Source organism: Centroberyx affinis, unplaced genomic scaffold, assembly GCF_046629955.1.
Source record: "Centroberyx affinis isolate AG114_WGS23_722 - 3 ecotype Tasmania unplaced genomic scaffold, CSIRO-AGI_Caff_v1 ptg001748l_1, whole genome shotgun sequence".
Classification (NCBI taxonomy): domain Eukaryota; kingdom Metazoa; phylum Chordata; class Actinopteri; order Beryciformes; family Berycidae; genus Centroberyx; species Centroberyx affinis.
The window spans coordinates 22,103-38,874 of NW_027280150.1; the positions used below are offsets into that span (position 1 = coordinate 22,103).

The following is a 16,772-nucleotide window of genomic DNA, read 5'->3' on the forward strand; positions in this document are numbered from 1 at the left end:
GAATCATAGTTAGGCTTGCATTACACGTGCAAAGTTTACACAATTTAATCGCAGTTGCAAATTGCAACCATTTGTAGGAGTGGGACTATCAAAGCAATTAACCAACCTAACAAATATGTCCAAGTTTAGGACAACTTTTAAAAAAGTGACTGACTGACCTGGTGAACTCTTGGAAGGAGCGGAAAGAGACCATGGCTCCCATACGCTGACAAGGTGGTGTAAAGGAGGTGTCAAGCAGAACGTCGCTCACGCTGGCCACATGCACCATGCCGTAGTGATTTAGGTTGGACGAGAACGACATCCTGGGGTGTTGACAAAGACAGCGGTTACAATGGGAGTCTGCCATAAACTAGACCCTCACAGCTGTTTTGATCCCGCAGCCCTCTACAGTGTCAGTTTAGAGATACTGGGATATAAAGCATTCTGATGCATTCACTTGTATGCCAATATACATTAAAACATGGTGCCATTTCCTGACTTAGAACACACATGTAGGGGCCTCTACAGAATAGAAAATCATGTATTGTGAATGAGGGTCAGAATATATCAAGTATATCGTTAAAAAAAAATCCAATTTTAGATCCGAGTTCAGTGAAAACAAAAGGTGTATGTAATGGATCCGTGACAGACCGCTTGTTAGTCAAATTGAAACACTGAAAATAGTCCTGAGCCCACATATCAGGTATAATGAAAAACAGAAAGCCACCAGCAAGACACCAGTTCCCCCAGCAGCTTTAAATATTCACCGGGTCCACTGTTGGGTGTTAGTCCTTTAATTGGAAGAGAGTTATCCCAGAAGTTACACCCACTGAAAGTACTAGAGAGGTTTTGTGTGTCAAACCTGTCCACAGATTCCAAATCTGAGGCATTATTCTTCTCTGTATTAGCATCCTTAGATTTACTATCCTGTGCTTTAAGGTCCTGGGTCTTAGATTCTCGCAATTTAATGTCCAGTGGAGCAGACATTTTCCTGGTAGGACAGTCACAGGTTTCAGTGCATACAGTAGGAGAACATTTCCCAAAATGTAATTTTAATTTTCTTACAGTATGTAACGTGAAATAATTCACTGGATATTATCCAACACTCCACAATGTTGAAGCACATACATACATACAATGGTTAGGCATGTGTACAACACTTACACAAAGACACACACACACACACACACACACACACACTCAAAAATGACAGAGGCTGAATGTCAAAGGCCATGCTGTTGTCAGTAAAACTACAGATTACACTCCGGTTACTAAATCAGATTAATTTCGGTAACATTCAAAGCCCAAAACCGTTGTATAGTCAAACAACTTGTTGACTCAACCATAAGATTAATTCAAATTGTGGAGAATTATTTGTTTGACCATGCAGCTAGCTAGTCTACAGTCGCTAGCAGTCTATATTTCAGTATTGGTTGCAATAAGAAGAATGTTTACTATACCTGTTTAGAGTGGGGATGTTCCCTCTGCAATCAAACAACATTGATTATTAAATGGTTAGTGGCAGGCATCAGGAGAGGAAGACAGTCGAGGTGTAGTAATGTGTGTGCGCACCTTATAATTTTGAAACCGCAATGATTTTGCTGAATAATTCAGATCTCAGTTGTATTGAGCAATATCCAAATAAATTAACTGAATGTAAAAAATAAATAAATTCAAAATAACAAATAAGGAAATTATCATCTCTTTCTAATCACTGAACACACATTTCACTTCCTGACTGCTCCCTCCACAACATGCAACATGACATCCTAAGCCCTCCTTGCACTGAGGAATAGTCTGAGCAGAGGAAGAGGATCATTTCACACTCTCATGCCGTCTTTAGTTGATACAGTAATTGTGGATTATGAAGAGCCAAAGATGAAGGTTAATTCAGATATATGAAATCATATGCATGCAATAAAATGAGTGTACGATGGCATTCAAAGGATTTCTACAACTAATCGCATGAACAAACTCAATCCACATAGTCAGCAAAGAAACACACAGGCACTGCAAAGCACCAGGAAGCATCAAAACATATACACATACACTACATACACACACTGAATACATCACATTAGCAGGATGCAGAACATAAGGACAACAAAAACGACAGGGTCTGTCACAAGCCGTTTTCTCAAATGCTGAGCATGTACAAGACAAACTCTGAGTTTGTCTGTAGTTTCTGTCTGTGTTCTGAGTTTTATCTGGCATAGAGGCAGCTACTTTTTTCCAGGACTAACAAGGGAGAGCAACTCACATGGGAGTATTGAGGCTGGGGACCTTGTTACCCATGGCACTCACACACTTTTGACAAACCAGGAAAAGTATTTTTGGTCTTGTAAAAAACCTTCTTTTGCACATGATGAGCATTTACATGGAGTAAAACAATGTACAATGCAGCATAGCTGGGAAGGTGGGAAAGGGTGTAAAAGAACCATGGCACCATGGAAGAACTGGAGATGGTTTAAAAAAACATTTACAATAACTTAAGTCACCATGGCAGTGACTTTGAATAAACTGATTTCTTTTTTTTTAAAGATTTATTTTAGGCATTTTATGCTTTATTGATAGAAACAGTGTGAGAGAGAGACAGGAAGGTATGGGAGAGAGAGAGGGGAGGACATGCAGCAAATGACCGCGGGCCGGATTCGAACCCAGGTCGCTGCGGGAAAGACTGTGTCAAACTGTGTCAAAGCGAGTCAAAACTGATGTATGCTTTGTGTACACAAACCACATCTCCACAGAGCCACAAAAGTGGTAGAAGCAGGGAAGGTGAAGCACAGCGAGTGAGTGTTGGTGTGTGTTGGGGCGTGTGATACCTGTTGGGGTGCGAGGTGGGAAGCATAAACTGGAACTCTACGATACATGTGTTGTCCTTCAACTGCCGATGCTGAACACTGTTGAGCTCATAGGCAATGTACGCTCTGCGAACATACACCTGAGGTTATGAGGAAGAAAGGACACAGAAAATGCAAGTTAGATACAGTATGTGGACCATTTCCTTTTTGACATTCATTGAAATGCAGTGAAAGCAAAGTGCCTTTCAGCACTGAGATCAGTATTCCTCTCACCTCCAGGGCCGCCATCCTGACCACCTGATTACTGTGGTAGAAGAAGTTGGGCAGAACATCAAAGATGGACGTCTCTGAAAGGATCAGTTTCTACAAAGAGGGGGACAATTAACCACCTTGAATACTTCCTCAGAGCATTAGATAAAGCCACAGCTGCTAGTCCCGTCTCTCAATGCCTACCTGCAGGTTCTCGATGCAGAACTGGTGTCCGTACATGTCAATGGCAGAGAGGAAGATGGACTCCACCTGGTTGTGTCGGAGCTCATAAGACGGGAGGTGGGAAGCTATCAACACCTGGGTAAAGACGATCAATGTGGAAAGTCCTTTACTCTCAACTGTTTTCATTCATTCATAATTAGTGGGCTAGGTGAAAGCTAGCAGAGTCATGCTATTCCCACAATTTCCTTATTATTCTCTTTGAATTGAAATAGACTTTTTAACTGTGACCACTTATATATAAATATCCTGCATCATGTGGATTTAGCTCTTTTAAAAATTAAAGTTTTTCACCTTTCAAGCTGAAGTCTTCCATTTGCTTTCAGCCAACTAATACGTTATTTCCATTTAATGTACATTTATAGTTAATATTGAATATTGTAAGATGGATAAGATGTGATATAGCACCATGAATCTTTACAGAATACAAAACAAATCTGTCGACAAAAATTAAGGGTTAACATCTGACCTGTCGGGCACGCAGTGCCACCTTGGCATTGGTGGTCTTGCTGAGCTGGGTGAGTTCAGTCAGGATGGCCATCAGCTCATCTGTCAGTGTGGGATCACGGCCACACAGCTGGTCCTAGACACACAAAATGATAACACACCAAACTTGTAAATCTGTCTTTATCAGTTACAAAGGAATCCTTCACACGGTTAAGGCATGGTTAGTAATCCAGTAAGGAAGGACACTTACAATCAGCATAGTAACCAGTAGGTTCTTCTTGGTGACTTGGGCGTGAGAGAAGATGTAGTTGAGTACATTGGCCATGTCACCTTTGTTTTCCTCACGCAGTGCAAACACACACTTGTCATAGTGTCCTGTAAACAAGCAAGCAAATAAGGTCATTAGTATAAGATAAGAGCTTTAGTACATATCTGAAGTCAACTGCAGCCTCAAAGACGCTGAGATGTTTATTGTGAAACAGTTCCCTCAAGTGGAGAAACAGAGTAACTGCAACTCTTCGGAGAGACCCCTTGAAGACAGCAAAGCTAAAGCCAATACACTACATATCCCCCTTACATGTAACAACATGTCACCACAGTAAACTCTTAAAGCAAATAAAACAGTGTGTAGCTGTTGTTCCTCACCGTTCTGGAACTGGATCTCTACTTTCAGGTACTGTCTGAGCAGGTCCATCACCACGGCCTTCATGTGACCACGGATGCCACTGCGATATCTGTCAGAGACAATAACAGTCAGCTCTGGGGAAAAGAAAATGTGTAGTGTGGTGTGCTGTTATCTTATTAAAAACACATATGGACAGACAGTAGATTTGTAAATCTGTGAACCGGGGGATCTACTGATGAGGAAAAGATGTGAGAATGAAGAGGTCTGCAGGCCAATGAGATTGGCCCTGTCCCCTAACTTAAAACACACTGAGCACCAGGTCTGCACACTCATTTTGGGTTATAGGATGTATCATTGTTTTATGTTGGGATATACTCACTTCTGCACCAGCTGGACAATGCTCTGTGTGTTCATAAAGAAGACCTCTCTCTCTGACTTCCTGTTAAGAGTAGCTGCATGGCTGTCCAGGATGTTCGCAATCTGGAAACAAGTGAGATAAACTGTTCACGATTTAAGCATTTAATCGCAATGGCAGTAAAGATCCATAAGCATTTAAGCCCCATGGCGGTAAAGATCTATTAATCTGTTCCTGTTATATCCAAACTAGTGTACAGGTACTCTCAGGATTAGGTGGAATATTCTAGTGGATATCCAAGATGATCCTAACATTTTAAATTAGAATTAGAAATAGAGCTGCATATCGTTAGAGTCGTGTGATTATACTGTACGACTACTACTCTTTGATGAATAGCCATGAGTAACCAGTAAATAGATATGCATGAATATCAAATCATCTAATCATCATCTAATTTATCTAGTCCAAAATGTTGCACAAGCGATAGCTACATTAGATCCTGTGTGATGTTAAACAGAATCTTGCAACTTCTGTGAGGAGAGACATCTGCTCTCATTATCAACTAAAATGTAAGACTAGATATTAGAAACTCACTGTAAACTGGCTGCTGTATGTGTACATACAAATGCACAAACACACACACACACAGATGTTTTCTGTAGCCTAAGACTGGCTGCCTGCTTTCTGCTTATCCTTTAACTCAGACAAACACGCAGTCACTTGGATGTCTTTTGAAATAATCTGTTTGCACAACAAATTGTACTAAAAGTCAAGGGGGAGGAGGATTTTCCCAGCCACTGTAAGACCTATGACACTAAAACGGGACATTGCAGTTGAGAAATCGTACTGCCAACTAATGCCAAAATATCTTTTGAAAGACATTGTAAGATCACACTTTACAGAATTATTTTAATAGGCTTACAATATTATTTCACAGATGATCTGTTCTTTTGTATTCCCACAGGACACCCTGAACATTTTAGAGCACACAAGAATAGCAAAGCAGAGAAGAATAGCAAAGCACAGAAACTGTGGTGTGCACAACAAGTTTTACTTGACACAGTTTATGATAATTCTATATAATAGGTGTGGTTAGGTGTGGTGTGTGTGGGAGCAGGGGACTACCTGCTGGCTGGGGAACTGGCAGAGCACAGAAGTGATATTGCTGGCATACTGAGCCATCTCCTTCTTGATAGCCTTCTCAACAGCAGGGGGGATGCGACCGGAAACACTGGTCATGATGTCTTGCAGCTCCAACAGGGGCAAGGAGGGATCTCGCATGGTCTTCATCAGCCTCTCCACCCACTCCTTCAACTGGAAAAGTACAAATACAACAAGCATATTAGAAACTGCTTAGAGTTAGAAGAGCTGGTGTTTGAACCTGTGTATGAATTCTTACCTTGCCGCTGAAGAAAGGCTCAGGAAGACAGTAACCGTTCATGATGTGAACCAGGTGGTCCAGTGTGTTGTGGAAAACTCTATGTAACTTCTCTCCTCTTAATGCTACTGCCTGGATGGTGGGCAGGGCCCCCGTGTGCAGCTCTGCCTAAAAGACAAACACACAAGCATGCATACATTTTGGCAACTTGTACCCCGATGAAATCCTGGGTTTTTACAGGAATTGCCTTTTGAACCCTGAAATATCGGTCCAGGGTACGGCACAGTAATCTTCCTAGACATTGCCGCAATAATTTCCTGGAATTGTGTCAGTCTGAATTGGTCTCACAGAAACCCAGGAATCACTGAATAGCTGCAGTCAGTGAAATAACAGTGGCACATAGAGCAATTGCATAAAATACTGGAAAAATATAAAAAATAGCATCAGATTGAAATAATGTAGTTCACCTGCCATTTTTACAAGCTCAATTTTAACAAGGAGGTGACATAACCAGGGCTTAAAGCAAAAAAACATTCTGAGCCTGAAATGTTCCTGACTGATGGAACCTATTGCACTATAAACCTAGTGCAATAAGGATAACTGTGGAGCACCCCAAGGGTCACCTGGTACAAAAAAAAAATGATGCGGAAATCAGTGGGCATGGTTTTCTTACAATTTACTCCTAAACCATGCCCACGGATTAGTAAACCATGTACACAGATTTGTAATATCTACGCACCAATTCGAGGGCACAGTTTACTAATCCATGCGCACGGTTTACTATGGAGCCGTGCAGGGTTTACTAATCGGTGCCCGTATGGATTTCCACATCAATTATTTTTTTCTTACCAGGTGACCCCTGGGGAGCTCTATAGAGAACAGCCAAAGCAATGCCACATTTTTATGCTGAATGACGATTGTAAATTGTGAAAGAGAGATCACGTTCAGGTCTGTCATTGCTGCTGGAGCAGCAGCTGTAACTACTGTATATCGCTCCCGGTGTGGTCAGATATCAGAGTGCGCGCATAGCGGCATGTCTGGGATTTACCTCATGTGGAAAGAGCACTTTCTTTCTGCTGGTTGAGCACACAGTGCAGAACAAACACCCGGCTCCCTTAATTTGTCGCACCAAGTGTCAAACGGTTTCCCGTCTCCACCCGTTTATTCAATCCATACCTATCGCCGTTTGCTTTTTACTCCTGTCTCAGTGACGTGTGTATCTTCACCAGCTTTCATAAACTTCGTTTCCATATTTCAGCTGTGCTACACCACGGAATCGGTGCTACATTGTGATAGAAAGTAGCTTGCTGTTCATTGGATAAAAAAAAAAACTTGCTCGCATTCCACTGGTAAATGTAAAATATTGCTTTGCTGAATATAATTGGATAAAACGCATCAAAAACAAAACCCTGCGTGGAGTGAGGTTTTTTTTCTTTTTTTTGTCGAAAATAGTTTGTGAATCTAAGACGTCCATATGCCGGAAATCCGGCACCTGGCCGGAGGTCTTTAAGCCCTGCGTAACGGAAGTGATCATAGGACAGAATTGGTCTGGCGTAACTAAAGTAACATGGATTTGGTTGGTGTATCTGAATAGGGATGTTCTAGGAAAAACCTGGAATAGACTTGGTGGCCTGAATGGGGGGTTGAAATAAAAAAGGATTTCAGTCTAAATACTAAGCCGTTGTACATACTTCAGTGTTTCATATACAGGCGTAGTGTGTTAGTGAGACATACCTGTTGCACTCTGCTGGGATCATCCAGTTGCAGCTTGGCAATAACACAGCCAGGCTCCAGCGCAGCTCCAGTCCTCTTCACATAGTGAATACAACCAGACTCCACAGCTGTCAGAGTCATCACCATCTTCATCACCTGGAGTACACAAGCATACAGTTCACATCTATACAACCCATCACATGTAAACAAAGTGAATCTGATCTGAATGCATTTTTCGTGTGTGTGTCATACACATGAGCAAAACATGAGAAACACACCTCTATCTCAGCGTAGCACTGGCCAGCGAACACATGCCCACCGTCCTCTACTGTGTACTGGATGATTTTTCCGGCCGACGGAGAACGTAGCAGCGAGGGATCATTCTCCTTTTCAAAAACACAAGTCTTGTTCCCAATCGTGATGCGGTACCTGCAGGGAAAAACAATTCTTAGTCTTAATAAAGTTTCAGAGCCAGAACCATCAACTAATTTTGACAAACTGTAAACTTGTAAATCTTTAACTCTGTCAATATTGAACATCGGTAAATATCCTATTCTCTGGTACTACAATGGCCAAAATTCCCCTTTTGGATCAGTGAAGTTTATCTCACTCTTAATCTTGTGTTGTGTGTGTCTCATGTTTTCTGCCTTACCTGTCCACCTCCTCCTTCATGTAGGTGGTATAGCTGCTGCCGTCATAGGAGAGCAGAAGGCCTCCATCACTGAGCCGATGGACGTCCACCTCAGCTGAGGAGTTGTTCATGATAACCACGTAGGAGTTGGGAGACTGGCGCGTCACCGTCAGGACGTACTTAGTACCTTCGTAGATCAGTTCCACATCCACAGTGTTGAGGAGTGTGTGTGCCGGCAGCACCTGGCCCCTGGACACAGGGTAGACAGTATATATGTTGTATGAAAGTATGTTGTATCCTGTACAGCAATTGCATGAAATGGATTACTGTGAAACACCATATTTTTACCTTTCCAGAGAGTGCAGGAAGTTGGACACACTGTTCCTCAGATTGACATCTGCCACATGAAGAGCCCCGCTCACAATTCCCAGCATGGTGTCTGGACGCTCCGCCTGCACACAACACACAGTTTTTGTAATGGTCCTTGTTTATTGATTGAGAGCAGAAACCCATTTAATTGTAAAATTAATGTAATAACTAGTTTAAAAGTGTGTGTAAGCTTTGTGGGAAGATGAGCAAACTGTTCTTTGCATGTTATAATAACGCAGAATGGCAAAATTCAGAAGTGTGTTATGATCATCTCAACACAATGCATAGAAGTCTTGTCCCATTATAACTTTCTAGGGGAGCATCTGATGGCCACAGCAGGAACATCTCTGCATACCTGCATCTTCTCCGAGATAAGCCTGTCCAGCCAGCCTGTGTCAATGCTGTTGTGCTGGAAGCTTTCCGTCTCCAGCAGCTTGATGAGGTATTCCACCGTGGTCCTGAAGTCTCCTCTGATTGACAGCTCCTTCAGAGCCACAACCATGTTGCTACAGAGACAAAGACATAACCAGAAGTATTGACTGTAAAATGACCTTATAAGTAAACATTAACCTTCAAAAAATTTAGATTTTTTCTTAAAGATTTTGACCTTGTCGACAGTACAAAGCTCATAGTGATTTCAAGATTACATGTGTACTCACGAGATTGCTTCTTCACGATTCTCTCCCCAGGAGAAACAGTGTCCAAACTGTGAGTCTGCAAACTCATGCAGGCCTCCAGCCGCCGCAACACTGAAGTATCCCCACACGTTCTTATTGCTGCGGAAATTCAGCTCCTGCACCGTTCCCGAGCTTGGCTTGAAACCCTGAAACAAGCACATGCATACAAACATTTTGTTTGAGCACTTCCCACAATCTGAACCCTGGGGAGACAGCTAATTTGATATTTAGACAAGTGTAAAATTTCTAACATAATAATAATAATAATAGAGTTACAAAGTGGTAAACAAGATAGATTAAAAAAACAACCCAAAAAATAGGCACTTAAGCTGCCTAATGTCCCACCATAAACACCATGATATATTAAACATAACCTGTTATGCTAATGGGTTCAACAATTAAGGTAATTCATGCACTAATTAGCAAATATTTTGATGTCAAAATACTTGTCTACATGCCACATGGATGATTTAAATATGAACTCTGTAGCTTAAAAAAAAAGGAGTAATAGTAGTTTCAAGAAAAATCTTTTTTCCTCAATAAACTAACTAAACCCTAAGCCAACCTGCTATTGGCTGGTCTTTGGTGTCAGGCGATGTCACCACCTGTTGTTCTCGTTGATGTTCACCTGGCACCAAAGCCAATAGCAGATTGCCAGTTCAGTACCATACTTTTCACCATTAGGTGTCAGGCTTCACCACAAATTTGGGTTAGGGATTTAGTTACTCTTTAATATGTACATTTATGCAGCAAGGTGCTCCAATATCTATTCAGACCTACACTACAGGGGGAGCATGTGATGTAAGTATTAAGTTTCTATCATGTATTGTTCTTGAGGTATTGTGCTCACAAGAATGTGTCTACACACAGACAGACAGACGCCACCATGACAACATAAAAACACAGACAAAACACAAGGAACAGAACCACAACACAAGTAGAGTATGCCACTAGAGAAAAGAACATTAGTCTCCATGTAATTGTAAATACTTTGCATTGCATACCAGGAGAGAGTGGAGCATACCTCATCAGGGTTTTCACTGGTAATGCGGGCTGCGATGACATGGCCCCGTGGAGAGGGGGCCGTCGACAGACCCTCAAAGTCGATGGGAGAGTCTCCCCAGGGCTGGACCCCATACAGCATCCTGATGTCTTTGATCCGGTGAAGAGGGATACCCATAGCAATCTGACAGCAGATAGTGGATTTAGTAAGATCAAGCTCATGCTCTTAAACTTACGTAAATTATAGGAGAACAGGGTGACGGACACTGATCACTCTTAACCTACTGACATAATGAACAGCCTTTGCTTGTATTAAATTATATAAAATTCCTGCCTCCATGGGATTAATGTGCATTGTAGATTTATTTTTTGAATGAACCACATACTTTTCCCCAACCATGCTTATTTGAGTGTTGTGAACACCAGTAGATTTCATATTATCAGCAAGCAGATAGGGAGTGCTGTTGTTGCCTTGGAAATGATAGCGGGTGGCTGACTTCCTGTCTAGCGGACAGAGCGTATCCCTCCCACACAAACACCCAATGAGCTTGGCTGCGCGGCTTCCCCAGCAACACTGCCCTTCAGCTTGAGTGCCACTGACCTATATACACACAATCCTAAATACTGCAGGACAGACCACGTGACCAACTGCTGCTACAACCACCACAGCCTACTACAATGTTTCTGCATATCGGCTCCTTCTTTCGCAGTTGGTTGCCATGGAGACAGGGGGCCAGTCTAGTGCTGAGCGGTGAAGCGTGCTAACTTTGTCTGCTACTGGACAGACACAGGACTCAAGTACATGGTGTGTGATGTAACACATGCTTTCTCTAGTGGTGCAGTTGCGTGTGTGAGTGGGACTGACCTGCAGCTGGGCGGCAGGCAGGTTGACATCAGCCACCATCTCAGTGCAGGGGTGTTCCACCTGCAGACGAGGGTTGAGCTCGAGGAAGTAGAAGCTGCTGTCTTGGCTGTAGAGGTACTCCACTGTGCCAGCACTGACATAGCCCACCATCTTAGCCAGCTTCACTGCACACTGAGGAGGGGAAACACGCTGTCATTATGCATATCAAGGTTCAAACAGCCCTTCTGGGAAGAGAAGAAAAAAAAAAAAAAAAGCCCTAAATTAAATTAATCAAGTTGTCAAATATACTTAGCTAGCACTAGGAGGTTATTTATCAGCTCTATTGTAAGAACAAGCAATGCTAGATGGGTTATACCCTTTCCATGTCCTCAAACACGTCCGAAGTGGCGATGGTCGCAGGAGCCTCCTCTATGATTTTCTGGTGGCGTCGCTGCACAGAACAGTCTCTGCCAAACAAGGAGATGGCGTTGCCATACTGGTCAGCCAAGATCTGCACCTCCAAGTGGCGAGCGTGCTTGGCTAGCTGCATGACGAAGATGGGCGACCCTGGAACCTCCGCCTGGACCTGGAGAACCAAGGAGAAAAAGGAATGCAAGTCATCCTCACAGATGCACAAAAACAACTATTATACATTGTATTAAGTCACGCACAGTGACATAAATTAAATACTGGATTTAGGCTGAGGGTTTCCACTCACCTGCCTGAAGAGGTTAGGGAAATCATCAGCACAGTTGACCTTGCGGATGCCCTTTCCTCCACCTCCCTCTGAGGCCTTCACCATTACAGGGTAGCCCACCGTCTCTGCAGCCTGGCAACGAACACATACTGCTTCTCAGCAAGCATAGGAAGATGTATGCAAGAGCAAATGGGACATTAATTACGCACTATCAACCTGACAGGAGACATATTTACCTTCAGGCCAGCCTCTACATCCTGGATGCAGCCCAGCTCATACAGATCAGGAGGAACATTGATGATTTTCTTCTTTTGGTTGTTCTCTGTCCATTCTACTGTCAGGCCTGAGACACAAACAGTTCATATTGGGCCTTTGTATTTTCACATGAAATTACATGAGGGTGATGGCTACTTTTTGTCTTTGAAACCTCAGGAATTAAACTTGAATCATCAGATGTTAGCAGTAAAGACATATTAGAATAGTTTTGTGAGTAAAATATTGTTCATACATTTTCATTGGAAAATGTAGGTTGCAATGATGGGTTTTTGAATAAGAAAATAAATAAGAAAAACCCCTATAATTTCAAAGACGCCATTTTTTTTTTCCTCCATGACTGAGATGCCGAATTAAAAATTATGTTTACTGTTGCCCCAGGACATTTTGGCCATTTGGAGACAGTACCAAAGCAGGAGCAGGTCTTGGGACCCCATCCCTAAACTGACCTACCTGTACCACTCCAGGGCAGGGTTGGAATGCCAGCTGTCTGAGCCACAATAGATGAGGCAATCTTGTCTCCAAGAGCCCACATGGCCTGACTTGGGGGACCTGGGAAAGGAAAACTCCATTAAAAAAAAGAACTAAACTTTTCCATAGTCCAGATAATGTGAAGATCAGTTAGAAGGTCAACAAAACAGAAAAGAATCTCTTACCCATGAAAGCAATGCCATGCTTGTGAAGCAGCTCTGGGAGTTTGGGGTTCTCTGAGGCATGACCCCACCCAGCCCACACTGCCTGTAAAGCATTAAAATAATAAGAGGTAATCAATTACAAAGTCATTATTTACCATAGATAAAACTATAGATAAAATGAAAACACAGTATATTGTGGTACCTGTACAGGTATACGTTTAGCAATGTCCAGAATGAGCTCGACATTGGCATAGTTGTTGTTATTGGTCCCTCCTGGCACAGGCACGTAATGATCTGCCATTTTGATGTACTCTGCAGAGGACAGACCCGGGGAAAATTAATGGGAGTACACATTTGTGAAGTAAATGATTTCAGCAGAGCATTTAGTCATCTATTTCACTGGTTCTTAATCCTGGTCCATGAGGCATGAATGAAAAGAGAATGAATGAAAACCAGCAGGGCTTTGGATTGAGAGCTACTGATTGATTCAGCTTCAACTGCAACCACACCTATGCCTAAAGAAAGGGGCCACCAGCTCATTGTCTTCTCAATTAGCTAATTTGTCAGGATGCTGTACAGTAGAGCTGCAGAGTCTGAACTGGCCAGTCCCTCCCTGGGAGCCTTGTGTGTTTGTTCCAACTCATTAAGGCTACCGCTTAGCTGTGTCAGATGTTTTGCTGTGTCATTAGGCATCACACAGTTGGAGCAATCACTATGGGTTTTACCTCCGCAGAGATATCATAGCAAAGCTCACCTGCGTTGGCCTTCAGGTCCTCTGGGGTCACCATGACAACAAAGCGGATTGCCCTTTCATTGCGGAACATCTCATAGGCCCAGCGGCGGATGGAGCGCATGCATTTGACCGCTGCAATGCCATTGTTGGCTATGAGGACCTGGAAGAGCAAAATAGATGAGTTACCAGTGTTGATTTGTTTACTTTCAGGTTAATTAAAAGACTTAAGTGTTAATGACTTATTTAAATAATTCCAACCTGGTCTAATTATGTCACACTCATAGGACAGAGGCAACTTGATTTTTGTGGTGATGGCACTAGTTTGATTTAAAGTAAAAATCACTATAAATCGAGCCATGCTGGTAAATGTACTAGAGCATGAAAAATCATTATCTAGCTAGTGCCACCACCACAATCAAGGGCACGTTATACCTTTTTGAAGTACTCAATATTGTACCCATGCCTTTTTCCACCTAATTTCTAAAACATATATACATACACATATTAGGATTTCATCATCTATTGTAGTGTTTCTCAACGGGGGCGGTACCGCCACCCCAGGCGGCGTTCAGAGAACATCGGGGGGCGCTGGAAGCAATATTTTTGAAAGGGGGGTGTTGAGGTGTTCTTGGGGGGCGTTTGTTTAAGGCGAGTTTACACCAAAGATTCACGACGAGACGAAACTTGCAACTACCTGCAAAAGAATGTGGTCTGCAACATTCTAAAACCTGCCAGTTTACAGAGACTAGACGAGACGGTGTATTGTTTCCATACTCTTTACTTCAGTGTTTCTGTCAGCTTTCTGTAGCGCAGCTTCATGCTGCCTTCACTGGAACGGGACGTCAGAGTATCATCTATAAAATTTCATCAACATGGCGTTTACTGTGTCAACTCAGGAAAATGGACGCGCTCTTCCTTGGGATATTGCAAAGTAGTACGTTTTGCTAGTCATAAAATTATATGACTATCCGATATGATGCTATGTAAAGCCCTTTGAGACATGCTTGTGATAAGGGGCTATACAAATAAACAAGACTAGACTAGACTACACAATGCAAACACACAAATTATTTAGTTTTGTAATTATTCGCTGGTTTGCATTTGTTTTTTTATATGAGTTCGATACATGATTAATTGAGGTTTTATGAATATTGTATGAGCTTTTAGCACAGCATGCTTTTGAAATGTGCTACATAAAAATCATCATTACCTTCTCGATGACCTTGTTGCCACCAAAGCGAGTGACAAATTCAGCAGGAGAGGCCACAGTGAAGTCCCTCTGCAGGTCGATTCGACGGCGGTCTCTGCCCTGCTTCACCAGGTGCAGCCCTGACATGCTTGGCCTGTTTTAAGAAACATGGAGAATGCACACAGTGGGCCTTCAGAATACTCCCAGTATCAGGAGGAAAAGGGTATTATGTAACTATGCTAATAACAAACAGATAATTCATAATCTTTCATTTTCGATTGTACAAAACATGCAATAATCTGTATCTTACAAGAATTTAGAAATTAAATTTCCACATGCAAAACATCACATAAGATCCTTTCAATAGCAGCTGCACTTTCACAACAGTTTACATTTACAGTCCAGTAGATAAAAGGACACCAATATCACCACATATTGATAAGAGAACTACTGGTGTGAGGAACAGAGGATTTGACTACTGTCAAATGAGGTAAATAAACAATGGGAAGAAGGACCTGAAAACTGACCTATGATGTGAATGATGATACTCAGTGCTGCATCAGGGTTAGAACAGCAAAAGTAAAGAGTCAATATCGATCATCTTTGAGAAATCATCTGCTGGTGTATCCATTGACAAAGCAGAGTATAATGTGTAGAACAAGACAGGACACCTTCAGTCCAGGAAAGTCTACCTGTCGACAACACTTATAACAAACTAACAAGCAGCTTGGGCTTGGGCATTCTTGAAATGTGTTTACAGACTTGGGCAAGTCTCCAATAGGACGTACAGAGCTCTCCGAGTCAAGCTCCACCCTCCAAGGGAGCCATAAGAGGAGCAGGGAGTATAGAGGGAGGGTTATTACACTCAAGCGGAGGGTGTGGCAGCGCCTGAGCCAGTTTGGCTGGCTGGCTCCTCTGGCCTGACACTGCACTATTGCATCACAGTGGGGGTACTGGCATGAGGCAAATGAGACACAAGTGGGAGCTCTGATTTGAACCCAGCTACAGGGCTGAATGAGTTTGTCTGGTGCTATGGGAAAGAAAAGGATGGGGGGAGGGGAGGCAGATACCCCTGTCCAGCATTTCCAGTTTTGACACTGTAGCCCTGACTGATTTCAGTCAACCCCTACGACTCCCCTCCTCCCCTTCCTTGTGAAACTGACCACACAAAACCAGACAGGACATATATATAAGTCTGGAGGCACAAAACATCACTGTCTACATTGCTGTCTACATTACCTGGTTACATTTTTTAAAAATGGTCTCACACATATACCTAACATTATAAATTAAATCCAATCCAGACATTTGCTAAGGGAGAAGCTTGTAAGGATGGTTCACAGCATCACCTCAACATGCAGACTGCAACCAACACAGAATAACAACATCAAAACAAAAATGCATATTAACTCTAAGCGATTCCCCACACACAAATCTTGAGATTCAAATCTTCTGTGAGGCTTTGGAGAAAAAAAAATAAATTCACAAGGCGGACCCTTGTCTGTGAAAGGGACAGTGAACTAAGAAGGCCGGGGAGTGCAGTGAGAGAGCTGCGGCTGGCTGAGGGACTAGAGCAGGCCGATCTCCCAGACTCACAACACAGAGAAACTTTGTAGCAGCGTATAGCTGGTGAGACCACATTTTTCACACATGCTGTAAAAAAAGGGGCCAACCCACCATGGGGGAGTTCATTTAAGTGAACAGAGTGTACTGTGCCAGGCCATTTCAGATCGTAGGCCAACTCCTACAGATGAGTCTTATAAAGACATCATTCAAAGTGGCAGGTTGGCTATTTATTATCTTATTTTTACATGCTTCATATCCACTGAAACTCATCCAATTCCACTATGTCAAATGTAATGTGACGTGTTCCCGATATGAAAATGTAATGCATCAATTTGGTGAGACAGAAACATGAACCAGACAAACAAACAC

General features: G+C 42.6%; 1 protein-coding gene across 4 annotated transcripts in view; it reads right to left on the bottom strand.

Annotated features, from left to right (window-relative positions):
- acaca (acetyl-CoA carboxylase alpha) overlaps nucleotides 1–16,772 on the bottom strand; it is a 41,110-nt gene that overhangs the window by 21,531 nt on the left and 2,807 nt on the right. For 2 of the 4 annotated variants that reach the window (XM_071528985.1, XM_071528984.1), the window contains exons 3-31: nucleotides 15,365–15,391; nucleotides 14,859–14,991; nucleotides 13,670–13,808; nucleotides 13,118–13,227; nucleotides 12,937–13,018; nucleotides 12,734–12,832; nucleotides 12,244–12,350; nucleotides 12,029–12,139; nucleotides 11,687–11,896; nucleotides 11,332–11,502; nucleotides 10,489–10,650; nucleotides 9,447–9,610; nucleotides 9,143–9,293; nucleotides 8,767–8,870; nucleotides 8,440–8,667; nucleotides 8,066–8,216; nucleotides 7,809–7,943; nucleotides 6,096–6,242; nucleotides 5,822–6,010; nucleotides 4,721–4,821; nucleotides 4,362–4,450; nucleotides 3,967–4,091; nucleotides 3,739–3,852; nucleotides 3,234–3,347; nucleotides 3,054–3,143; nucleotides 2,802–2,920; nucleotides 1,440–1,463; nucleotides 842–970; nucleotides 159–302 (exon numbers count right to left, since the gene is read on the bottom strand). In XM_071528985.1, coding sequence (XP_071385086.1) covers nucleotides 159–302; nucleotides 842–970; nucleotides 1,440–1,463; nucleotides 2,802–2,920; nucleotides 3,054–3,143; nucleotides 3,234–3,347; nucleotides 3,739–3,852; nucleotides 3,967–4,091; nucleotides 4,362–4,450; nucleotides 4,721–4,821; nucleotides 5,822–6,010; nucleotides 6,096–6,242; nucleotides 7,809–7,943; nucleotides 8,066–8,216; nucleotides 8,440–8,667; nucleotides 8,767–8,870; nucleotides 9,143–9,293; nucleotides 9,447–9,610; nucleotides 10,489–10,650; nucleotides 11,332–11,502; nucleotides 11,687–11,896; nucleotides 12,029–12,139; nucleotides 12,244–12,350; nucleotides 12,734–12,832; nucleotides 12,937–13,018; nucleotides 13,118–13,227; nucleotides 13,670–13,808; nucleotides 14,859–14,991; nucleotides 15,365–15,391 — 3,669 coding nt within the window. The remainder of the gene's footprint in view (nucleotides 1–158; nucleotides 303–841; nucleotides 971–1,439; nucleotides 1,464–2,801; nucleotides 2,921–3,053; nucleotides 3,144–3,233; nucleotides 3,348–3,738; nucleotides 3,853–3,966; nucleotides 4,092–4,361; nucleotides 4,451–4,720; nucleotides 4,822–5,821; nucleotides 6,011–6,095; nucleotides 6,243–7,808; nucleotides 7,944–8,065; nucleotides 8,217–8,439; nucleotides 8,668–8,766; nucleotides 8,871–9,142; nucleotides 9,294–9,446; nucleotides 9,611–10,488; nucleotides 10,651–11,331; nucleotides 11,503–11,686; nucleotides 11,897–12,028; nucleotides 12,140–12,243; nucleotides 12,351–12,733; nucleotides 12,833–12,936; nucleotides 13,019–13,117; nucleotides 13,228–13,669; nucleotides 13,809–14,858; nucleotides 14,992–15,364; nucleotides 15,392–16,772) is intronic. The other 2 variants (XM_071528986.1, XM_071528987.1) reach the window with 2 other exon arrangements.